This window comes from Phocoena sinus, chromosome 3 (genome assembly GCF_008692025.1).
Source record: "Phocoena sinus isolate mPhoSin1 chromosome 3, mPhoSin1.pri, whole genome shotgun sequence".
Classification (NCBI taxonomy): Eukaryota; Metazoa; Chordata; class Mammalia; order Artiodactyla; family Phocoenidae; genus Phocoena; species Phocoena sinus.
The window spans coordinates 56,542,236-56,568,251 of NC_045765.1; the positions used below are offsets into that span (position 1 = coordinate 56,542,236).

A 26,016-nucleotide genomic window follows, 5' to 3' on the forward strand; every position below is an offset into this window, starting at 1 on the left:
AGCTTTTACTCTGAAATATAGTGAAATATTACTAGTGACCCTGTAATATTAATCTATCTCAAAGACCTTAGGGGCTATGGTTAAAGTTTCAGTTTATTTAAGCCATCGCAAATTGCCCATCTTACAAAAGTGACTTCAGCCCTATGACAAGCCCACTGTACATTAAGGAAAAGTATTTTCTTTATTAGTCTGAAACTCACCAAGATGGACCCTTTTGGAATTTGGCCATTTATTTTTATTTATGGGTCCAAGTCAACCTAAAAGTTGAATTATCTGTTTCAATTAAAGTTAGACCTAAAGGTGCTAAATTAAAGAAGGCACACCAGTTACTGAACCCTTCTGTTATCATTAGGATCTAACAAGTCTCCAAAGTGGAAAACTGTAGACACTGATACACCCACCAAATAAAAGCATTCAGCATAACAAATTGGAGAATGAAAAAACACTTTCTTTTTTTGGATACCTTAAAAATGCTAACTTCTGGGGGCTTCCCTGGTGGCGCAGTGGTTGAGAGTCCGCCTGCTGATGCAGGGGACACGGGTTCATACCCCGGTCCGGGAAGGTCCCACATGCCGCAGAGCAACTAAGCCCGTGCGCCACAACTACTGAGCCTGCGCTCTGGAGCCCGCGAGCCACAACTACTAAGCCTGCGTGCCTAGAGCCCGTGATCCGCAACAAGAGAAGCCACCGCCATGAGAAGCCCATGCACCGCAACAAAGAGTAGCCCCTGCTCGCCACAACTAAAGAAAGCCAGAGAGCAGCAACGAAGACCCAACGCAGCCAAAAATAAAATAAAATAAATAAATTTATAAAAAAGGTGGGGGGAGTTTCAATATATTTAAGGTTTTCTTTAAATACGCAAGAGGAGTCTACATTAGGACTTTCTTTGGGGTGGCAAAGAGGCATGAGAACCAGGCAGACCACCTGTGGCTTGCCTCCAGCTGACATCTGCTACAGAGACTGCTTCAGTGCATTTAACAGTCAAAAACTTAGTTCATTCTTCTTTTCCTTCCCACTAACCAGCAACCAGACTTAAACTCCTCCAAATAAAGAGAATAGACAGACACAGCACTGATGCTATGCTGTTGTTTCACTGCCAGAATTTGGCCAGGAGCCTTGACACCTGCATGACTGCAAGGAATAAGCATAAGGATCTCAGGTTTCACTACTAAAGTTACTCTTTAAAAATAAATACACACATGAATGAAAAATAATTTGGATGGTCTTTCATTTTCTTCAAATGATTAAATTTCAAATCCTCTTCTTATAAGAAAGTGATGACAAACTGATTTTAACACATGTTTTAGGGAAAGAAGTTTCCTGGAGGGCTGTGTCCCTATTTCATGATGGAAACATCCATTTCTGTACTTTTAAATCATATTCCAAGAGAATACCTAGGCTAACACATTAGCAAAGTTACAGATACAGTCACAGAAATTTCTCAAACCTGTTTGGAAAATGCCCTTTGATCCACATTTCATTTATTCAGCTTTGCTACTCCAAGAACAACAGCATTCAGTGGATCTCTTCTTGCAGAGTGTAGTATTTGGTCTATTTTGTAATCCCCATTTACATCTACTCTGCCTTTGACATGGATTTGATTTTAATCAATTTGGGCAATATGATGACTTACACATACTGGAAATCCACATAAGATCCCCAACTAGCTCTCTTGGGAATGCTGGTAAACTAACAGAAAACAAAACATGAAGAGTGCGAAATCTGCATTTACAGGCCTTCTCTTCTGCCTGGGCACTTCACCTCCCTCCCCAACCCTGCATACTAGAGATTAACAAACTGCATTTGCTAGGGAGGGGAAGAAGTCAGATGAAATGTATATGCCATGTTTTATATGGCACTGTTATACACTGTTATAAAATGATTCCATTTTAGGATGTGAGCTCCGTCAAGCAGGATTTCAATTCTTTGTTTATAATATACAGTACTTAGCACACAGTAGTTTCCTATACATAATTAAAAAAAAATTAGTATCTTATTTGTATTTCATACTCCAGCTTGAATTAACAGCCAGTTTGAAAAAAAATATGACTAGCATCATAAATCATACTTTGGTGACCAAAATAAGAACCAAAAGACTATAACTGATTTTGACACTCTTTCAAATTTGACTGGAGAGCCAACTTGATGTTAACTTGTATTTAACAAAAGTTCCTTTTCAGCAACAATACATGCATGTAAGATAAAGAACATAGTAAACTAGATACTACTGTGATTAATTCCATCAAAATTTCCAGGTTAAAAAAAAAAAAAAAAAAAAAATTTCCAGGTAAGGCTTACAAGATTAACTTAGGGGAAAAAAAACCCCAACCTTCTATGGTCATATCAAATCATAGAAAGCAGCCCAGACTCAAAGGAAAATATATGAAATGATGAAATAATTCCATCAAAATTTCCAGGTAAGACTTAAAAGATTAACTTAGGGGAAAGAAAAAACCAACCTTCCATGGTCATATCAAATCAAAGAAAGCAGCCCAGCCTCAAAGGAAAATATATAAAATGATGAACTGAAAACAGGGGTTTGGGTAATAGTAGCTTTCACATAGCCTTAATTACAGTGTTCACTGTTGCCAACACTATAATTCATTAACCTTGCCTCTCATAGGCCTGGTTGAGGCTCAACCACTACATGAACTAAATAGATAACTGAATTAAAAAGATTCCCCATTAGATCTATTTTAACAACTCATTAAATTGGGCTGTATAATCAGTTTTCGATGAGCCCAATTGTTCAGGTGACTTTTAAGAGCTGATAAAGTTTTAAAGATATATGCATTTGCCCAATGAGCAGTAAAGGACTATCCACAGAATACAATTTAAGCACATCTCAGAAATACTCCTTCCCTGTGGCATTTGAGATGCTTTTTTAATGTGTTAAGAACAAAGTAGGGTGAAAGAGTGAACCCAAATCTTGCAAATCTGCCCCTGAAACAACTCACCTCTCCTGGGGCCTGCGACCAGCTGCCTTTCTGTTTTTCCGGCCCAGTCCCTGCTGCAAGGCCAGTGTCTGAGATCCTCACCGTGGTTGGGGTGGAGCTGGCGGTAGTGACCACAGCTGCTGAAGCCACCATACCCTGGCCAACTTGTTCCAGTGTTTTTCCTGCCTCTTTATTTTCGGCTCCACCCACCTCTGGGGCCAAAGGTGTCTGACCTGTGGCTGTAGAATATGGAGTGAAAGGTACAGGTGTGTCCCCACCTATGGGCTCATCCTGCACCACCAGAGTCCTGCCGTTTTCTTTGGTGTAAGTGGCAAAGCGAATGTTGCGGTTAATCTGGGGGACAAATGTAGTCGGTGGCTGCTTGGCTCTCTGATCCAGCCCTGGCTCTCCACTGGCATTCCCTCCTTTCCAGGGCCCTCGGCTTGCCTCACCTCCATCGCTCCCATTACTGTCTACTTCACCCCTGTCTCCTTTTAATTTCTTTGATGCAGGGTCACACCCAGAGTCCGAAGCACTTTTCCTCCTCCGGCCATCTTTCCCCTCTATGCTCTCTCTCTTCTTCTTTCCTTTGGAAGATTTTACTGCTTTTAACGTACCCCCCTACAAAACAAAATTCAAAAAAGATTTATTACAAGGGACTTTCCATCCTGTGAAAACCATAAACCATTAGCTCTTTCCCATCTCTAGAAGCAGACAATCAAAGCAGGTACAGATTGCCAAATTCCAATGCCAGCTCTAAGACATCCCCTTTTGTTAAAAAGCTCCAATCTTCCTGTGATTCAATTTATGCACACATATTCAAGATAATGGTTACTAAGAAGTTAACTCACTTGGCAAACCTTCCCTTAAATAAAATCCACTACTTCCTCAACTGGACTTTTTTTAGGATTTTAAAAATTTGTGGAATTTCTTTTACAAAATACACTGCTAGGCTGGGAACTTATTTGCCTCTTGATGAAAAACAAAATCTGCTTTACTTTTATATTTATCTCCTTGTTTGACAGAAACTGGCATTTCAACTATTGAAAAATAAAATCTCTTCTATCCAGAAGTCATTAAAAACTGGTGACAACTTAACAATAGGAAAACCAACATTTATAAGTCTGTGACCAGAGCAAAAGTGAGCCCAACAGAAACAAGTCTGAATTGCTCTTATGGACACTATAAAGACACAAACAATCTCCAGAGCTTATTTCAAAGCATTAGACAGGGAAAAGCTAAAAAGGCAGGCTACCATAACCAAACAACCAAATCTCTTAGCTCTTCCAGTAATTTTAGCCTATCACATGAAATCTTATTTGTGCCTTATTTGAGAGGTCAGACAACCTTAAAAGACACAGAATTAAAAGGGGGCAATTCCTATCTCTGAATAAAAACTCTTTCCCTGAGAAGGACAAGAGGACAGGGGCTTGGGACACAGCTAACATTCTCTCAAGCAACTTATATCTGGAACAGTCTTAGACTGGTATCCCATCATGAAGCAAGTTTTCATTTTAGCTTCATTTAGCTAACTTTCAGACAGTTTTATTCAGATAACACGTTGGGGTGGCAATAAGCTAGAGACATAGTTATTTGGCCATTATTAGTTACCAACTTGATTACTCTAGTCTTACTGCCCTTAAATACTTATAGATTATTTGTGCAGATCTATCTTTGTTGTAATCATTATTATAGCTGTTATAACTGAAATTTTTTCAAATTTTACATTTCTTCTTGCCAGTTCTAGTTTTTTTTTTCTTCTTTTTTTTTTTGCTGCCTTCATTTCTGTCTTTTCTCCCTTAATTTCCTTCTACAAACCTTAAACAAAGCTCAGATTTATTTGTTTCTCCCATGCTTTTGGTAATATTAATCTAAGTTTCTAAATCTTTCGTTCAAGAACTGTTTCTGTTTGTTAAGAATTGCTTTCAAAAAACAAAAAAAAGAATTGCTTTCATGTGATCCTTTTAAAACCTTTTTACCCTTTCTTCAACCTCCATCATCACCCAGTTTTCAGTGCTGTGAAGTACGGAAGTACAATCAGTGAAATCTCTCCTTTCTTTCTTGCTCACTCTTTTAAGGAGATGAGGTAACCATGGATCTCTAAGAAGGGTTACTGCAAAACTTGGCAGAACTGTCAATAATTGTACTTTGCTAGCTAAGAAGATAGTCACATCATGGCAAAGCTGAGAAGGGAAGAATCAACATCTGTTGCTGAAAACCACAGATCTCACCTTTAACTCATTCGGCCAACTTACAGAGCCTGGCTCAGAGCAATCTCCCTGATCAACAATTTACATGTATGCCCTACTTACAGTGAGCTACTCACATGTGAGTAGAAAGACTAGGACACTGAGACCAGTACTCTCTAGCTATACCTGGGCAGCTAAACAGTACCTGACATATAATAGGTGCTTAAAGAATGAATGAAATAAGGAAATAAAAGAGGGACCCAATATGGCATCAAAATAACAAGTGTTTTTCAGCCACGTAAACACAGTCAAGAGACTTATCCTATTTGTAATAATATAATATGTAGTAAAGAGCTATTAAATGTAACCCTGATTCTTCTTTTCCTACCCTAATCTTGTTTTATCAAGCCAAAAATGACTGGATAAAGAAGATGAGGAAGAACGGTATACTCAGCAGGAGTAGCCAAGAGAGCAATACTACGCAGGTGCTAAAAGACTATGAGGAATATATGGGCAGAAGGCTGTCCAAGTCAATGTCCTACTGAAGGAAACTCATACAGGACTCCTTGATTGGTTCAGGCACTGATATATAATGTATCTTTTTATGGGTTATGTTAATTCTCAATGAACCAAGAGTTGGCCTGATTCACAGTAATTATGGAGTAATCCACTGTGTGCTGAGCACTGAACTACACACCAGTTTGATTTGACTCTTCTTGGGATCTGGAATTTCAGATTTCCTTGGAGCTCACTACCACCTAATGGAAAGAAAAAGAGGATGTAGCTTCTCCTCCATTTCTTATTACTGGGTAGGTCATGAATATTTCTACTGCTTATTACAGCTTTGTCTACTGTATCTTTCAAATATATCTGTCCTGAAAAAATGTAAGAAAAAAATAGGCCATGGATTTTAAAACAGCTAGGCAGGGCTTCCCTGGTGGCGCAGTGGTTGAGAGTCCGCCTGCCGATGCAGGGGACACGGGTTCGTGCCCCGGTCTGGGAGGATCCCACATGCCGCAGAGCGGCTGGGCCCGTGAGCCATGGCCGCTGGGCCTGCGCGTCCGGAGCCTGTCCTCCGCAACGGGAGAGGCCACAACAGTGAGAGGCCCGCGTAACCCAAAAAAAAAAAAAAAAAAAAAAAAAAAAACAGCTAGGCAACATAGCCATGATGAAAAGGGTTTGCTCAGACTAGGTCTCTTTCTTGAGATTATCCTCCCTCAACTGGACAAGACCGTGGAGAGAGCAAGAAATGTACAGTGGTCAGAGATGAAACCCAAAGGGTATCCATGGATAACACACACATAAGGAAGTCTATGTAACAAGATAACGCAAGCTCATGAGTCTGCTCAGAGACTCAGTTCATTACTGTACCTCGCTCTGAGGCGCTGAATTATCCACCAGCATCACATGGATCAGTCTGGGATCTACGGACTTGATCTCACCACTCTACAGTAGGAGCGGGATAGAAGAAAATATGAAAAAAGGAAGAAAAAGATTTAATGCCTTGTCCACCAAAGACATAATTATGTATTTTTCTAATCTATGTAATTATCTCTATTTGTTTCTACTCCCCTGCTAGAATGAAAGCTCCATGAACAGGGATCTCTACTATTTCATTCACTGCCAGAATAACAACATCTGAAACAAGGTCTAGAATATGGTAATCACTCAAATATTTGTTAAACGAATGAATGAAAAAATTTCATTCAATGCCCAAGTGTCCCTTTTAGGGATATGAATTTCAAATTCTGCATCTCTAAAACCTTCCTATTCTGAAATTAAAAAAACAAAAAACCTTCAGAACCAGTAATCATTAAAAGCACCACTCTACTATTAAAACACAAAAGGTTTTGGGAGGGGCCAATTTGACAGACATCGTCAGATTTAATGGGCATATTCTTTGACCTAGCAATTACACACTTAGGAATTTGTTCCAATAAATAATGTGAAACAGTATACAATGATATATGCCCAAGGATATTCACTGCAGCATTATTCGTATTAGTGAAAATAATACAAATTATTTAAACGTCCATCAATTTTAAATTAAATTAGTTATGATACATCCATTCAGTGAATAGTATGCATCTATTTTAAAAGGATGAAGTATTGATAGATTTCTATATATATTTACACACAAAGATACTGACAATCTAAAAATAAGTAAAAAAGGTAAATCAAAGAACTATATGTATAATATGATCCCATTTGTTAATAAAGTATGATTTATATAGCTATCTCCTAAATGGACAATATATAAATATCATACACACACACACAGAGAAGATATTTGGAAGCATATGGAATATACACCAAACTGTTAATGGTGATTGCCACTGTGGGGAGTAACATTTGCCTAGGGGAAGGGATGGCTTTCAATATCTATTTTATATATATGTGTATCATTTGAAATTTGTAAATGAGGATTGAATAATTTAATAAATAAAATTCAATAAAGAAATAACTAAAATAATTTATGTTTACATTACATGTGACTGCTGAGGGCAAGTCTGAAACCAATTCAAAGATATCATAAATACATACATGTTTGCCTCAAAATACTCTGCTATTGTTTTTGTTTTTGGCTGCACTGTACAGCACGTGGGATCTCAGTTCCCCAACCAGGGATCAAACTTGCACCCCCTGCAGTGGAAGCAGTCTTAACCACTGCACCATCAGGGAAGTCCCCAAATATTCTTGTTGTTTTGAGAGACAATTCTCCAGGTAGCTCTAGATGCTATGTTTTTTTCTATTTATTGCTTTAGAAACAATTCATTTTTCAGTATCTAAGGGGGAGTGGCATAAGTATTATAGAAGCAAATGCTAACTGATTAGATTTTTAAATACTAAACCTTCTGAATATGATAAAATAATGATAATACCACTTCACATTTGTATACCCTTTCATAGATTTCAAAGCACTTTCAAATACATTATCTTAGTTCCCAAAACATATGCTGTGAGGTCAGGGGGTGGTTACCTAATTAACTCTAATTTACAAATGAGAACACTGAGGTTAAGAAAGTTGAACAGCCTTTCTCAAGGTGATAGAATCAATAAGTGATAAAACCAGGGGGGACTTCCCTGGTCACGCAGTGGTTAAGAATCCGCCTGCCAATGCAGGGGACACACGTTCGATCCCTGGTCCAGGAAGATCCCACGTGCCACAGAGCCAGTAAGCCCGTGTGCCACAACTACTGAGTCTGCGCTCTAGATCCCACGAGCCACAACTACTGAGCCTGAGTGCCATGACTACTGAAGCCTGCACGTCTACAGCCCGTGCCCCGCAACGAGAGAAGCCACGGCAATGAGAAGCTCACATACTGCAACGAAGAGTAGCCCCCGCTCACTGCAACTAGAGAAAGCCCATGCACAGCAACAAAGACTCAACGCAGCCAAAAATAAATTAAAAAAAAAAAAACAGTGACAAAGCCAGAGATGGAACCCAAGTCTTCTTACATGTAATGAAGTGCTCCCTTTTCCTACACCACCCTGGGTAAGGGGATGGATGGACTTCAGACAAAATAACACAGAGCCTCACCTCAGTTACAGACACCTCCATAAGACGGGTGATGGAGTCTTGATGGCTTACAACACCACAGAGCCAACTTTCTTCTCCCTCTGGCTGGTATACTTTGACCCTGTGACCTTGAACACTGTAGGGACCTAAAGGAGAGATTAGTCAGTATTGAGTATTTTTGGCTAAGCTGTATTTCATGATTGTTTCTAAAAACAAAGAAAATTATATAGTGTAAATACTTGGCACTTTTAATCTTCTTGTATGGAGTTGAATAAATGAGCAATTTCAGATTTACCATACACAGCAATTTAAAAACAAAACATAGTTTTTCCCAGAGATTTTTGTAAATTGTTTATTTGGAGATTTCTTAGAATGTCCCAGGCCTCCGATTCTACCTTATCTCAATCTTCCAATTCTAGAAAGTAATACAGGGAAGAGAAAAGAAACTTACAAATCAAAAACTATAGGTAATGTGAAAATCTACTCAGATCTATCTGACATATACATTAAAAAAGTGGGAGGCCAGTAAGTTGAATGTACTATTTTGTTATGTTACCATAGGAATGATATATAACCATTTACACTTTGCTATCTGACTTTCATTACAGTAGGTGGAGAGTTCAATTTATGAGGTCTCTAGCCTCTGCACTAATAATAGTCTGAACAAATATAGCACCTGTCTTCCTAGGAACACAGAGTTTCAAAGATATTACTTTAGCAGCAGGTAATGTTACCCTGCAATTTCAGCTGGCCCTCCAAGAAGGACAGTTTCTCTCTCCTACATATCTTATACATTTGAGACTAGATAGCTAAATCACTACTTATTTTAAATTATTATCTTTCAGAGGTACAATTAAGCTTAAGTTTTCTATACATACTCATAAACATCTCTACCTCTCATTCTGTCCACTTGATTTTTTTCTCTCTGTTATTTTTCCTCACATTTTTTCCTCTTCCATACCTTTCCTTGATTATTAAACATTATTTTACCCTGATACTTTCCTTTCCCAAAGAGGCAAGTTTTCTTACCTTTACCTATTTAGATTTAGTTTGACAAAAGAGAACCAAGGATCCTATTTCATTGAAAAGCATGATTATCACGAGGGTCAGAAAGGACGTAGAGTAGATGTACAACATGAAGGGAAGGATAAATGAGGCAACAGTCTACCTTTTGCATAGAATCTTGGGCAAAATCTGTATGTGAACTGAAAAAGCTAATAAAAGCTAGTAATTCTTTTTTGTTTTCATTCTTAAAAATTTACATGCTGTTAATGTGAATGAGTCTATGGACACCTTCCTTTATGAACATACCTTACACTCTAAGTTGTTATTTGTCGTTGTTAACAGTCTTTAGAGCATACCTTATAGACAGTATGCTCAACAAGGGCAGAGACTTTCCAGTTCATGGTTATATCCTCAGTACCTTAACACTGTGTCTAGTACGAGGTTAGTACTTAATAAATATTTAAGAAATGAAAAAAAGAAAGACAAAATTGCATATTACGAAATGTAATACAAAAAGGAAATAGTGGTCTGAGTGAGATCCTGTTTTTCCAATCTATTCTAGAGATCCAGCTAACTGGAGTTACTCTTGACACCACCCACAAAAAGAAGACAAGCACAAGTGTTGACAGTTGCATGGTGTCCCCCCCCATTCTATCACTTTCAACACTGACCATACACCTGATTCAGAATTCAGGGACAGAGGACCACCTGTTCTTACCTCGGCTAAATATCTCTTGCAGCTTTTGGTCACTGATCAAAGCATTAACTGTTTCTCTCAGAGCAGCATGTTCCAAAAGAATCTGGTTTTGGCTATCTGTTCCCATCTGATAAAGATAAAAGAAGAAAAAACGGAATATTGAAGTAAGTACCAATAATATTTAACCAGAAGAGAAAAATTATACCCCTGAGGAGCTCTACATCAGCATTTGCCAGAGAATGTTCCATAGAAACCTAGTCTCACAAGATGCTCTACAAAAGTTAAGGATGCTAGGGGAATTCCCTAGTGGTCCAGTGGTTAGGACTCCAAGCTCTCACTGCTAAGGGCCCAAGTTTGATCCCCAGTTAGGGAACAAAAGTCCCACAAGCCAAGTGGTGTGGGCCCCCCAAAAAAAGTTAAGGATGCTAGGATCATTTAGGTTTAGGAAATATTATACCCCCATTGAACAAGGTGGGGGGGTTAGGGACACCAACTGCTTCCCCACCCCATGCAGTGAAAAATCTGCATATAACTTTTTTTTTTTTTTTTTTGCATATAACTTTTAAAAAAATATATATTTTCCCGACGTTTATTGGTTCTACCAGTTTGTGGTTTGCCTTTGTGTTTTCTTTTCTTTTTAAATAAATTTATTTATTTATTTATTTTTGGCTGCATTGGGTCTTCGTTGCTGCATGCGAGATTTCTCTAGTTGTGGCGAGCGGGGCTACTCTTCGTTGCTGTGTGCGGGCTTCTCATTGCAGTGGCTTCTCTTGTTGCAGAGCACTGGCTCAAGGCGCGCGGCCTTCAGTAGTTGTGGCTCGCAGGCTCTAGAGCGCAGGCTCAGTACTTGTGGCACATGAGCTTAGATGCTCTGCGGCATGTGGGATCTTCCCGGATCAGGGATTGAACCCGCGTCCCCTGCACTGGCAGGTGGATTCTTAACCACTGCACCACCCGGGAAGTCCTGTATTTATTGATACCCTAAGTTTATGATGTCTGTTTACAAGATGAATCATCTGTCAGTACACTACATCAAGACTGCCTTATATAATACAAAACACTAGATGTTATAAGTATTAGTAACACTAGATATCAAAAATGAAAAGATAATGTGAAAAAAATTTGTATTAATTTATAGGTACTGTATTTACTGAAAAAAATCCACATATAAGTGGACCCGTGTAGTTCAAATCCGTGTTGTTCAAGGGTCAACTGCATACTATATCTTTCTACATACGACAGTATATTAAAGGCTCTGAGAAGACGTGTAGGAAAAAAACATGTTTAGGTCAGCGTTTCTAAACTTATTTGACCACAAAACATTTTATTCCATGTAAATCTTTTTGTTTATTTTGATACTTATCCAACATTCACTGAGTGCCTATTCATATAAGCACTAGGATTACGAGATGAATAAAGCAAGATTGATGAGAGGATGTGAGGCCTAATGAGGGAGGAAGACATATCAACAACAAAAAAATCATTAATATTACACAGAACACAGTTCAGGAAATACTGCTCTTGGCTGCCTCAATAAGACAGCAAAACTCTTGGAAGTCTCCTAATTTTCTTTTTTTTTTTTTTTGCGGTATGCGGGCCTCTCACTGTTGTGGCCTCTCCCATTGTGGAGCACAGGCTCCGGACATGCAGGCTCAGTGGCCATGGCTCACAGGCCTAGCCTCTCTGCGGCATGTGGAATCCTCCCGGACCGGGGCACGACCCGTGTTCCCTGCATTGGCAGGTGGACTCTCAACCACTGCGCCACCAGGGAAGCCCAGAAGTCTCCTAATTTTTAACCTTCAGACAGTAACCCTTACAAGTGAGAAATAAATATTGCCCTCCATAAATTCTGAAACTCTAACTCAGACACTAGTTTGTTTAAACTACTAACTTATCCCTTTTTTTGTAACTAAAAATATACCTAAGCTCTTCAATATTTAATGTTGCTTGGAACCAGCCCAAATTCCCAGCTTCCCTGCCACAGACGTAAGTATAGGACCTCTTAGACTCAAGTTATAGAAGCAGCCACCTCTGGGAAGCCACCTCTTCTGAGGAAACCCTTAGAGTTGTGGTCTTAAGTCTTAAGTGGTTTTAGGGTGGGGTGGGGGTGTGTAGAGGAGGAAAGAAGCCTCTGCTACCAAATATACTTTTCAAGGGAGCAAAGAAGCTTTAAAAGGTACATGGAATTACTGGGAGGAAGAACTTGATTCAATGTTAAAAGAAAAGGGGACAATATAATTAATTGACTTATACTGCCACCTGTGCAGACTGATGATAGCCAGACCAATACATTTGACCTCTGAGATAATCATGGGGTGCTCTGTGGGCCCCTCAACCCAGCCTTTCCAAGATTAAACTGATGTTTTATCCTCCCTAAAATGTTGCTTTTTCTATTATTCCATCTCTTTGAAAGCATACACCATCAACTGTGGCATCCATGGAATTGTTTTACTCCATTGTTCTCAGCTGGGCTGATTTTGCCCCCTCTGGAACAACTGGCAGTGTTGGGAAACATTTCTGCCTATCACAACTCAGTGCTGGCATCTAGTAGGTAGAGGCCAGGGATGCTGTTAGACATCAAACAATACACAGGATAGCCCCCTATGAAAAAGAATACTGACCAAAAATGTCAATATCATTGAGGCTGAGAAACCTTGGTCGAGACTGTTGAGAAATAATATTAAAATTTTAATCTAAGATTCCCACCTTTCTCTGTAATTTTATAACGATATTAAAAATATTATCTGAAATAAAAAAGGAGGGTAAGCACCCTATTTATAATCAACAGAGAAATTAGCAAGGAGAGAAATAAGTTTAGGACTAGACCAAGTGTTAAGTACCTGGAACAAATGCAACCCATTAGCATCTGACAGGAAACGAAGCTCTCGATCCAGAAGGTATTCAACTGGAACCACAGAACCCAAACCGAGTTTATCTACTAGGGGAGTGAAAGTCTGTGAAGTACAATGACAAGAAATTGATTAGAACTTGGAAAAGGAAATAAATAACAATTCAACTGAATATCTAACTGCAGAGAAAATATCCATTATTAATATACCTTTCACCCCAGTAAATATATAAGTCCTCAGAGACATTCCCAACCTAGCATCTGCCCCTCAAATAATCATATGAAGCCAACCAGAGCATAAAGTCAGTTCAATACTCTTATTTACAGCTAAAAAGGACAAGAAGAACGGGAAATTCCTCATTCTCTCTAGCGATCTGACTAATCTTGTCAGGCTCCAAGAGGGCTAAATTACAGTAAGTTTCCAGAATGAAGAGTCACACCATTATCATCTCTGGAACTCCTGAAACCTTAATGAGATTTCTAAAATGATCAGTGGTATAAATATGCATGGGCAAATTCACATTACTGTTCCGTAATTAAACTGCCTACTAAAGTCACCCAGGGACCCAGATCCATTTGAGCTTCTTCTAAAAGTTCAACTGGAAAGTGGTCTTAAAAACAAATGAAAAAAGACAGTTCAGTAAGTGATGATATGTATAATCAATAGGTTAAGAAGTTTTGTTTTGAATATTATTTAATTTGGTTAGTAACAGGAGAATTAGATTTTTTAAAAAAATCTATTTATGCCTACACTTTGCTAAAAGAACAGATAGAAACAAATGGATACTCTCAGAATTAAATTTTATAGCACTATTTTGTCTGACTTCAGAAAACAAAACTTAATAATTAAAAAAAACAACAAAAAACTTTAGGGAATTCCCTGGTGGTCCAGTGGTTAAGACTCCATACTTTCACTGCTGTGGGCCTAGGTTCAATCCCTGGTCGGGGAACTAAGATCTCACAAGCCGTGCTACACGGCCAAACAAAGAAACTTTAAACATAACCAACAAAAGCAAAAATAAACAAGTGGGACTACATCAAACTTAGAAGTTTCTACAAGGCAAAAAAATGATCAACAAAATGAAAATGCAACATAAGGAATGGGAGAAAATATGTGCAAATCATATATTTGATAAAAGGTTAATATTCAAAATATATCAAAAAAAAACTCATGCAACTCAAGAGCCAAAAACCCCCACAAATATCCCCAGCTGACAGCCAGCAAGGAGACTGGAACTGAATTCTGCCATAAACATGGGAGGTTAGAAGAGGACTACCTACTATAAATGAGAACATAGCATTGCAAACACCAATTTTTGCCTTGTAAGATTCTGAGCTAAGAAGTAGGACACAAAGTGTCTGTACTTCTAACTTACCCAATTAATAAATGGGTATTAATTTAAAATGCTAAAAACAAAACAACCCCCCCACAAATAATCTGATTTAAAAATGGGCAAATCACCTGAATAGACATTTTTCCAAAGATAGATGAATGGCCAACAGGTACATGAAAAGGGGCTCAACTGCACTAATCATCAGGGAAATGCAAATCAAAACCACGATGAGTAATCACCTCACACCTATTAGAATGGCTATTATCAAAGACAAAGATGACAAGTGCTGGCAAGGATGTAGAGAGGGGGAACTCCTGTGCACTATCAGTGGGAATGTAAATTGGTGCAGCCACTATGGAAAACAGTATGGAGGTTCCCCCCCAAATTAAAAATAGAACTACCATATGATTCAACAACCCCGCTTCTGGGTATTTATCTAAAGGAAATGAAATCATATCTTGAAGAGATATCTGCAACCCCATGTTCACTGCAGCAGTATTTACAATAGCGACGACATGGAAACAACCTAAGTGTCCAGTGATGGATGAATGGATAAAGAAAATGTGGTGTACACACACACACACACACACACGAATATTATACACAATGAAATATTACTGAGCCACAAAAAAGGAGGAAATCCTGCTATTTACAACAACAGCTGAATCTCCAGGGCATTATGCTAAGTGAAATAAGTCAGAGAAAGACAAATATGGTCTGATTTCAATTACATGTGGAATCCAAAACAACTGAAATCAGACACAGAGAATATACTGGTGGTTGCCAGGGGTGGGGGAAGTGGGGGAAATGGATGAAGGTAGTCAAAGGATATAAACTGCAATAATAAGATGAGTAAGCTGTGGGGAGCTAACGTATAGCATGGTGACTATAGTTAATAATGCTGTACTGTATACTTGGAAGTTGCTAAGAGAGCAAATCTTAAAAGTTCTTACCACATATGTGTTGTGAGAAGCAAATTAGATAATATGTAGGAAAGTACTCTATAAAACAGTGAGATTATTATACCTTATTGAGATTATTAAAGTGTTCTGCAAAGTTAAAAAAAAAAGTTCTTACCACATACACAAAAACCTATGTGAGACAATGGATGTGTTAATTAACTTTATTGTGACAATCATTTCACTATATATAAAAAATCATCACATTGTACACAAACTTACAAAATGTTATATATGTCAATTCTATCTCAAAAAAGCTGGAAAAAAATAAAATAGTTTCAATGGAAGAAAAAGACTTTCACATTGTTTCATTACATAACTATGAGAAAAGAAAAGGTAAAAAATTATTTAGAAACAAAGTATCAAATATTATCTAATATAAAAAGTATGGGAAGACACAGGAGAAAAGATCTCTCCCAGTTTTTGCTTTGGTAACTTCAGAATCAAAATGTGTTAAGGACAAAGCACTGGGAGTTTTGGGAATTCTAAAGAGTTCAGCTATTGGGTAAATACCATATAGAATAGGAATAAAGCCCAAATATGTTCCTAGCCAATAAAAGTCACTCACCAGGGCTGGCCATTGTGCAATTGAGACTCGAGTGCCCTGGACAAGGACTGGGTCCTTCCGGGGTGCCCATACTAGAGACCCTTCCAGCAAAAGTACAATAACTTCTTCAGCATGAACTTTAACCCAGGAGTGTTGCTTCCAGCTACAGCCATCAAATTCTACAAAGATCTGGAAAAAGAGATAAAAAGCCATCTTGAGGTCACATTTGGAAAAATCCCACACTATAATATAAAAACAAACACAAACCCCCTATTTTGAAAAACTGACTAGGTAAAATTCTACTAACTTGTTTTTAAGTTCTTTTAATGGATTTCAGTAAAAACCAATCTTACTTCAGAGCCAGGAAGTTGGTCTCATCCTCACTCGGAAAAGAGCGTACAGATTTAAGGGGGCGTGAGTTATCTACAGTTAGTAATTTCTAGCCGTGATACTACTGAGATTTACAACTCTTAGTTTCCAATTCACATCTAAGCACACTAGCTGGGGGCTTACTATGTATAAGGCACTATGCTAGGTTCAGGAATACAGAGGGGAATCTAGCACACTTCCTGGTTTCAAGGAGCTCACAGTCTAATAGGTAGGAAGAGAAATTTTTTATACTTCTACTGAAAATGACTGTGAACTTTTTTTTTTTTTTTTTTTTTTGTGGTATGTGGGACTCTCACTGTTGTGGCCTCTCCCGTTGCGGAGCACAGGCTCCGGACGCACAGGCTCAGTGGCCACGGCTCACGGGCCCAGCTGCTCCGCGACATGTGGGATCTTCCTGGACCGGGGCATGAACCCGTGTCCCCTGCATCGGCAGGCAGACTCTCAACCACTGCACCACCAGAGAAGCCCGACTGTGAACTTTTAAAATTAATTTTGAATAGGTTATATATATACACGGTACACAATTCAAAAGGATAAACAATTAAAAAAAAAAAACAACTCCCAGTCCCAAGTGTGGATTTTTAAAGTACCACTGACTGCCAGGAGTGATCTCATATCTGCTAGCAGAGGCACACCATTGTCACAATGCTTTGCTTCCTCCCAGAAAAGATACTCCACCTTTTCAGATATACTTAAGTAGAATCTTTGAAGAGTTTTTGAAAGCAATTCATATTAAATGAAACTACATTTTTCTAATAAACAGTATGCTTAGGTTTAACTTTTCCATGTAAATTCTGACATTGGAGCATGTTCTACACAGCAATAAAAGCAATACATAGGCATATAGGTATCAATATTTAGAACAGATATGTCTAGTGCCTAAAATATAGCTGGTTACAAAATAAAGGCTGGAGTATTTATATCCCACTTCATTTTCAAAGAATTTTAGTTGGCTTTTGGGAAACATATACAATAAGATGCTAAAATATCAATTAAAAAACCAGGGCTAAGCAAACTACAACAGGAAGTCATTGTCAAAGTGTAAAAAGAGGGAAAACTTAAGCAGGCAATAGGGATCTATACAGCTGTATGACTGAGTGACATATGATGAATGATTGATTGATTGATTGACGGACTTGGCTCTGAGATTCCTAAAGGCCAATCTGAAAATGGAGAGGTCAGTGGCATATTCATCACTGGCAAAAAGTAGAACACAAACCAGTTTCTCAGGGAAGCAACACTTTTCCAACTACTTGGCTCTACAAGAAATTTCTCACATGACACTCCCTAAGGCAGCAATGAGTGATGTAGGACAACATCAGAATCCCCACAGCAGTCATTCCCAACTAGGAATCACAGAGTTACCAGGAATATCTTAAGTACTAAGGGTACTAAGCATTTCCTGTAGACTAAATACTAGAGGTCTGGTACATGTGTCACCATTATTTTTCAAATATATGTAGATCATATAATGAATAAAGTTCAAATCCATTAGAATTGTTACTGAAGTCACAACAACTTTTGTCAGTATATTAGTTCCCATCCAGTCAAGCTAAAAATTAGAGTTACAACTATATGAAAATTTACGATACTTATACTTGAAAAGTGTGGAACCACTCAGTAGCCTAGCATTAGGCTTAATCTCTTCACAGGTAATAAATACTTGTGAATTGAAGTGCACTGCTGGAAAAGCTATTCCAGAAATTAAATTCATTATACAAAGCTCCAGTTTTATTATTTATATTATAACAATATTTTATTATTTATAATATACCAAGTAACCTTCATTTCTACTTAAAAAAAAAAATGATGGGAAAATAAGGCTCAGAAAGGGGAAGCATGATTTTACTGCAATACCTTTAACATGTGAACGGGAAAGAACATTAAACTGCAATACATTTAACGTATGAATGGGCTCACTCATATATTCACATATGTTCTAGGGGAATCAAACACAACTTTAAGTAACTTGCTGATAACTGGAAAAAGATGTATTCAAACTTACATTTAAGTGCAGACTCAGGCACCAGGAAAGGTAGTAATAGACAGAGCTTGGGGATTATGTTCCAGGAGGCTTGGATTTCAGTCTTAGCCCCACCCTCTACTAATCACAAAACTTGAGCAAATCACTCTCCCCTCTTCAAGTCTTGGTTTCCTCCCTTGTGATAAGACACACCTGTCTTACTTACCCTCAGAGTGGTTGTGAAGATTAAATAAAGTAATGGATTCAAAAGCACTTTGGTCAACTGCAAAGCACTACTTGGGCAATAACATGCCATAAGATAAACAGAAATAAAATAAAGTATAGGGGGTGTTCAGAGGCAGGAGAGATCACTTCAGGTGTGCAAAGGGACTGATACAGGCTGAGGTTAAGGAAAAAAAAAAGTCCCAGTCAAGTTCTAGGATGGCCAGGAGCTATAACACGCTGGGGAAGGAGTGGGAAGTGAGACTAAAAAGACTAAGAGTCAATGTGGAAGACCCCGAATACTGGGATAAAATTTGGGTTCATCCAGCTGCCAATGGGAGATGTGTGTATGTGTGTGTGGGTGTGTATATGTGTAATTGCCATTAAAAGGTTTCTGACTGAGGTCAAAATTGAACAAAACAGTTGGTTTTAGGACAACTCAGCTACTCAGTGGATGTAGATGGTTTAGAGTTGGGGGTGGGGTGGGGAACAGGGGGTGTTCTTACATGACCTAGAGTGGGAGCAGTGAGACTAGGAAGGAAGTTACTAGTGCTCGTGAGAATCGATGAGTCCTATCACCAAGCATGATGACTGGCTGGATATAAGGGTAAGGGAAAATTGAAAAATGACTTGGATTTTGAACCCGAGACTAGGAGAACAGTAGTCCCATTACTGTTCAGTGGTGCCATAACTGATGTCTGGAGGAGGCAATAGCTGAAAGACAGACAAGACCTTGCAAGCCATGAAAAGGAGCAGAGATTGTTGAAGCCCCAGGCGGAGTCTGACCCTGAGTGACACAGTAATCTACTGGGCATTACTTAGAAAACCGGAGGTTGAGGCTCCATGGTGCCTGACAGCTAGGTGCCATGCTATAGTTCTAATCTGCCAACCACTTTAAAAATCAACATACGAGGGCTTCCCTGGTGGCACAGTGGTTGGGAGTCTGCCTGCCGATGCGGGGGGCGCGGGTTCGTGCCCCGGTCCGGAAGGGTCCCGCATGCCGCAGAGCGTCAGGGCCCGTGAGCCATGGCCGCGGGGCCTGTGCTCCGCGTTGGGAGAGGCCACAGCGGTGAGAGGCCCGCGCAACGCAAAAAAAAAAAAAAAAAACCAACATACGAGTCACAAAATTCTAAGTCATACCAACACACAAATATAAGAACACACTAAAAAATCACTGTACTAAAGCTGTAACGATTTTAATTCTTTGTAGATAAGAACTTGAACATTTAAAAAGTTAATATTCAGGAATACTATCATCACACATCTGAAAACACCATGGAAAAGCTGAAATATTTGAAAGTCATATTTCACCTAATTTAAGGGCAATTATTTCCTAACCTGCCTGGGCAAAGGAATAAAGTGTTGAACTTGACAACCACAGTGCTATATGTTCTAGGATCAAGCAACAGCTCTAGGCTAATAATACAAATATGTTTTGAGAGCAATACGGAATATGGATATATGTAAACATGTTCTACCAGCATTAAGGCTTGTTTCTGGCCCTAGCACTGTGCTTCACCTCCTAGCTAGAGATGGAAGGAGTTAGAACATATAAGGTGAAGAATCATTTCAGGTCAAAGCACACAGAACATGAACTCTTAAAACGGTAGTGGCCAGGTCACAGGACAGAAAGAAGGGATATAAACTAACAAAAATCAATGGTGGTGGTTGGACTGAGTTAGAGATGGCCAAGGCAGGTTGATAATCTGGACAGAACAGAACTAAAACACTTTGAGTTGATTTTTTTTTAAGTCTTTTAAAAATTTCTACTATTAGAGTAAAAGCAGCAAATACTACTATAAATTGTACAGCTAGAACCCAAGGACTAGATGTGTAAAATATTTCCTTAGTCAAGAAGAGTTAGCGGTAAAACTCCTGCTTTCATTTCAAAATCTATTTTATGGTCTATATGTGATGTACATTCATTTGCGTGACATTAAAATGAAATAAAATTTTAAAAAAATCAAATAAGTTAACCTATGTTTGAAAAAATCAAATGATAGTAATCTGAGTAATACAGACCTCCATGTTTATCACATAATCATGTAATAATCAGTTTGGATTCTGGTTCTCCCTAAGGCCATTCTTACGACAATTAATAAAATTATTCATTTATTCACTCACTCAACAAAAATAGACAGAACGCCTCAAAAATATATGTGTGTGCGCACGTGTACGGCACTTGCCAGGGCTAAGGGTATCAAGGTGAATAAGGAAGCAACTCAGCAGGAGGGAATAAAACCCTAGATGAGCCAACAGAGAGGTACAGAAATTATTAAAGAGTTATGTAATAAGGGCAATAATAAAGACTGAACACGCTAGAGAAGGCGTCTGCCATGGTAAACTAGAAAGGTTTCACAAAAGAGGTAGTAGTATACAAGCTGTATCTCAAAGGACAAACTACATTCTTCTGGCAGAGAAGGGAGAGAAAGGCTTTCCAGCAGGTGCAAAGGCAGAGAAACTAAGAGCAGACTGAGTGTTCTAGAGAAGGATTAGGATAGGAGAGGTAATAGTATTTTAGCCTTACCAGTAAATGTTCCTTCTTTTTTGTTTTTAAACATATTATTTATATAATAACTTTTTTTTTTTTAATAATAACTTTTTTTTTAAAGGAAAGAATTAACTTTGGGATCAGGTTGGAAGGGAACTCATAGAGGCAAGAAACTGGAGGTAGGGAGACCAATTATAAAGTGATAAAAACCCAGGTAAAAGGCCTAAACCAATAAGACTGTGTAAATGAAAAACATATTTGAGAAATTAGAGATAAAAATAACAGGATATGGTGATGATTGTGAGAGGGTAAGGAAAATGGAAGACTAACTTCCAAGGTTCCCAAATTTTCTTTTCCAGTTTTTCTAACTACATTCTAAACAAAATATGAACTCTGTTACAAATGATATTACAAAACTGGGACATCTTGACAGCCACAGTGGGGAATGATGCATGTCTAGAACACTGCTGTTTTCAAGCAAAAAATAATTTTCCCTCTATGGTTCCTTTGATCAAGAGAGAGATTTCTAACAATTACTCCCATTTTTTTCCCCTACTTTCTAACAACCTCAATAAATTAAATGTTAAGTACTTGAGTACCACAGGAATAACCCGAATAAAAACTCAAGCATATAGATATATATGCTCTTAGGGGTAGAGGAACCACAAAGATCTGGATTTGCATCCCAACATCCCTTATCTGTGTAACTGGGAGCAGGTTACTTTAGCCTCTTTGAGCCTTACTTCCTTTGCCTATTAATACGGACAGTAAGTACCTCAAAGAATTATGGCAGGATTAAACAAAATAAAGTAAAATGCCTAGCAGATCTTGGGCTCCTGATAAACATGCATTCCGTAAGCAAATTCATACTACTGGTCAAAATATAAACTGGTATGACTTAAAAGAAAAAAAAATTGTCATATATCAAGAATCGTAAATATGTGTATACTCTGTGTTTCCATAATACCACTCCTGGCAATAATCCTAGGAAATCACCCTAAAAACAGTAAAGGCTTTATTCACAAAAATGGTCATCAATGAATTATTAATAAAGCTTAAAATCTGAAGCAATTTCAATATCCAATGAAAGAAGAACAGTTAAATAAATTATCCAGGTTAAATAAATTATAAGATTTTCTTAGAGAGAATTTATTGTTTCCCTTTCAGGTACGAAAGCACCTGAAGCACATGTTATCTGTGGAAAATACAGAAAAGCACAAAGAAAATTAAAATCACCTATAATACCAAAGTTTTTGGTAATATAGGAAAATAATTCACATTAAGTGAAAAGCAAAACTCAGAACTGAAAATACAGTATGAATTCAACTTTTAGCAATTCTAAAAAAAGATTAGAATATGTATCAAAACATAGCAGTTTTTAATGGGTTATGACACTATAGGGGCTATTTTTTTTTACTTATATTTTTATTAAAATAATCTCTACATTTTGTATACTAGGCGTGTATTACTTGAGAATCAGAAAAACAAAACATCTAATGCTTCTAACCCAGCAACTCAGATTTAAATCACAAAAACCAATGGACAATGTACTTTGGATGGGGGTCCCAAATATAAATCCAAACATGTAAAGAAAAAAATTGGTAGTCAATATCAGTAAAAATATATAAAAGAAAAAACCTTAAAGATCAAGTATAAATACCTTATAACAAGGGGCCACAGAGTAGAAAATCCATAATAAATCAGAAGTGAAAATTAACCTAATACTGACTTCTAAATATGCTATTTCTTAAGATAAGGTGGTCAGAGAAGGATTGTAAAATAATAGTAAAAAATGCATGTGTTCCCTGTTCTTGATGAACTTAGAATCTAGTAGGGGAGATAAGCTATATACCTTGTTATGTATCTATATCAAAAAAAAACTGTGATAAATATTCCAAAAGAGGTATCCACAAAGTGATAAAGGAGCAAAGCAAAAAACACTCTGGGGATTTAGAAAGGCTTTATAGAGGTGAAAGAACCTAGAATGGACAGGCTTTCTTTTCTCTTTATAGGATTTCAATGGATGACAAAATCAAAAGCAAAGTGTAAAGGGGGAATAAAACAATGGAAGCCAGAAAGTACTAGGAAAGCAGAGGATCACCAAATCAGGACTGCTCGCTGTAAATATTCTTTTGGCAACACCCTACTTTCCTTGCCTGATTCTGTGCATGACAAGGATCTGTCTTATCTGTAATTTGGTCTCTTGAGGAGACCAGGAGGGGGTTCTGTGCAGATCTCTGGATAGGTTTATCTCCTACTGTAGGTTAATAAACTTACATGTGGATTTACAAATCAGTCTCCAGTTTGGTTAGTGGGAATCAGTCCCCTAGAGCCTGATTACCCGTGAAGTCACATAAAAAACCCCCAGAACTCCTGCCTTTGTAAAACTGAGAGAGATAGCAGTATGAGTCACTACTAAACAATCAGGCAGGTTTTACCCAACTACAGAACAAGGGTAAAAGATACTTTGGCAGTAGGGATAGTGGGGTGGGGAGGGCTTAAAAACCACCAACCTGTCAAAGGCAGCGGAAAACTGAGAAGCAGCAACAGGTGTTGTGTCCCCCAGGCCTTGTGGAAGCAAAGCCTACAGGAACCCATTCCAGCTGTTGTTGAGAAAATCACTAACAGAAAACACCATGTTACTTACAGGAGCAACTAAGCCCGTGGGCCACAACTACTGAGCCTGCGCTCTAGAGCCCGCGAGCCACAACTACTGAGCCCGTGTGCTGCAACTACTGAAGCCCTCACGCCTAGAGCCTGTGCTCCCCAACAAGAGATGCTACCGCAACGAGAAGCCCATGCACCACAAGGAAGAGTAGCCCCCGCTCGCTGCAGCTAGAGAAAGCCCGCGCGCAGCAACGAGACCCAACGCAGCCATAAATGAATGAATCAATGAATGAATGAGTGAATAAATGAACTAGGCAAGTGATTACTAAAGGAGGGAATGAGCCCTTGGCAGGTGGGGAGTTAGTGAAACAACTCTAAGAAACAAATGCATAAATTAACAAGAAAAATCTGATTGTGTAGTAAAGGGAGAGGCAGCTGGACAAAATGACCAGTGTACAGTGTGATCACTGGTGGACATATGGTATAGTCTTGAAACAAAGAGAATGTAAAGACAATAAGATAGAGGTATTAAAAATTACATGCACACATAAAATAAGACAAACTTTAGAAAACAACTATATGAAGCACTTGAGTGCCTAAAAACCTCAACAGTGGCTCAATGTTTCAAAAATAGACCTCCTGCTGTAAGAGGAGAGTGCAGGTGAAAAGTGAGTAGAGGGCCTCACACTTAAACGTTATATATTCTTTTGTACAATATCATTTTTATTTAAAGTTCTCTAAACCGCACACTGATCCACAAAACATATTCTATTGACTTTAATAAACAGCATATGATACTATAATATTATTCAGATTTTTATTTAATTTTGGAATTATATGCAAGAAAAGGACACTTAAGGATAATCATTAAAAGCCATAATCTCCTATTTCAGTTAGGGCTTAAATTCTGTGTTTGAACACAGGTTGAGAATAAATTATATTGGATTGTACACTGGAAACCTGACTATAATTATTACATTATATAGAAACAAAGTAGAGAGGTATTTTAAAGTCCACCTAATCTGAAACAAAGAGGAAACATTGGAGGAGGAGGTTAAAAAAAAAAAGGCGGGTAGGCTTCCACTCCTCTTGGAAGACTCCCAGATGGAAGAAACATGGTACTAGCCTGGATACTGCCACAATTATTACATTATCTCAAATCAAAGAAAAGGAGTATTTTAGAGACTACCTTTCCCCCAGATAAAGATAAAAGATTAAGGGATTAAAAAAATTATGGCAGATATGCTTTTACTCCTGTTGCAAGTTCTGGACAGCTGAGATAGGTAAGATACACATTCAAAACAAATCAGTGCTACTAAAAGCATCATTTAATTCTATCATACAGAAAGAAAAGGATGGTTTATTTAATAAAGTTGGTGCTGCTCCAATTGGTTACTACTCAGTAGGAAAAGTTAGATTGTCCATCACACATGCCACTTACAAAAATATTCCAGATGGACCAGAGATCTAAAGGTAAAAATAAATGAAGCATTAGAAAGAAAAGCTGAAAAATATTTATATAGGCTCAAGGTGGCGGGGGGAGGTCCTCTTCCCAAGCAATTAAATCCTTCTTAGAAGCCATTAAGAAAGGTCTAAGAGATCTGATGATACAAACATTTTATTTTTCTGTGCAGCAAAGCAACCCATAAACAGTTAAAAGACAAATGAGAGAAAATACACACTTGACAGGTAAAGGGGTTAATGTGCTAAATATGCACAGAACTTGTACAGAATAAGAAAACTTCCATTTTTTTCAAATACGCAAAAGATTGGCATAAATAACTCATAAAAAATGTAAGAGGCCAATAAACATAGAAAAAGATCAGTAGTCATGAAATGCTAGATACTATTTTTCGCCCATCAGATTGCCAAAAACAACAAAGGCCAATGACACCAGTGATGGCAAGGATGAAGGGAAACAAGCATTGCCTGAATGCTGGTGGGAGTATGAAAAGCTAAAATCTCATAGGAAAATAACCTGGCATTACCTAATGAAATAAAAATATATACATGTACTCCTTAACCCAACAATCCTGGATAGCTAAACTACAGAAATAAAACCATGATTACACAAAGATATATGTACAAGTATATTAACTGCAGCATTGTTTGTTAAGTGCCCCAAATTTTAAAATACCTTGAATGCCCATCATAAAGGATACATCCATTCTATGGAATATAATGTAGTTATCTAAAAGGATGAGTAAGAGCTACAGGTACTGATGCCCATGGTCTAATGTTAAATGGAAAAAAGAAAAAAAGCAGGCTACAGATATTGTGCAGTATGATACCATTTGCTAAAAAAAAA

General features: G+C 38.0%; 1 protein-coding gene across 3 annotated transcripts in view; it reads right to left on the reverse strand.

The window, feature by feature from the left end:
- KDM3B (lysine demethylase 3B) overlaps nucleotides 1–26,016 on the reverse strand; it is a 59,567-nt gene that overhangs the window by 30,254 nt on the left and 3,297 nt on the right. For 2 of the 3 annotated variants that reach the window (XM_032629197.1, XM_032629199.1), the window contains exons 2-7: nucleotides 16,057–16,224; nucleotides 13,188–13,301; nucleotides 10,369–10,474; nucleotides 8,667–8,791; nucleotides 6,497–6,571; nucleotides 2,958–3,557 (exon numbers count right to left, since the gene is read on the reverse strand). In XM_032629197.1, coding sequence (XP_032485088.1) covers nucleotides 2,958–3,557; nucleotides 6,497–6,571; nucleotides 8,667–8,791; nucleotides 10,369–10,474; nucleotides 13,188–13,301; nucleotides 16,057–16,224 — 1,188 coding nt within the window. The remainder of the gene's footprint in view (nucleotides 1–2,957; nucleotides 3,558–6,496; nucleotides 6,572–8,666; nucleotides 8,792–10,368; nucleotides 10,475–13,187; nucleotides 13,302–16,056; nucleotides 16,225–26,016) is intronic. The other variant, XM_032629198.1, reaches the window with a different exon arrangement.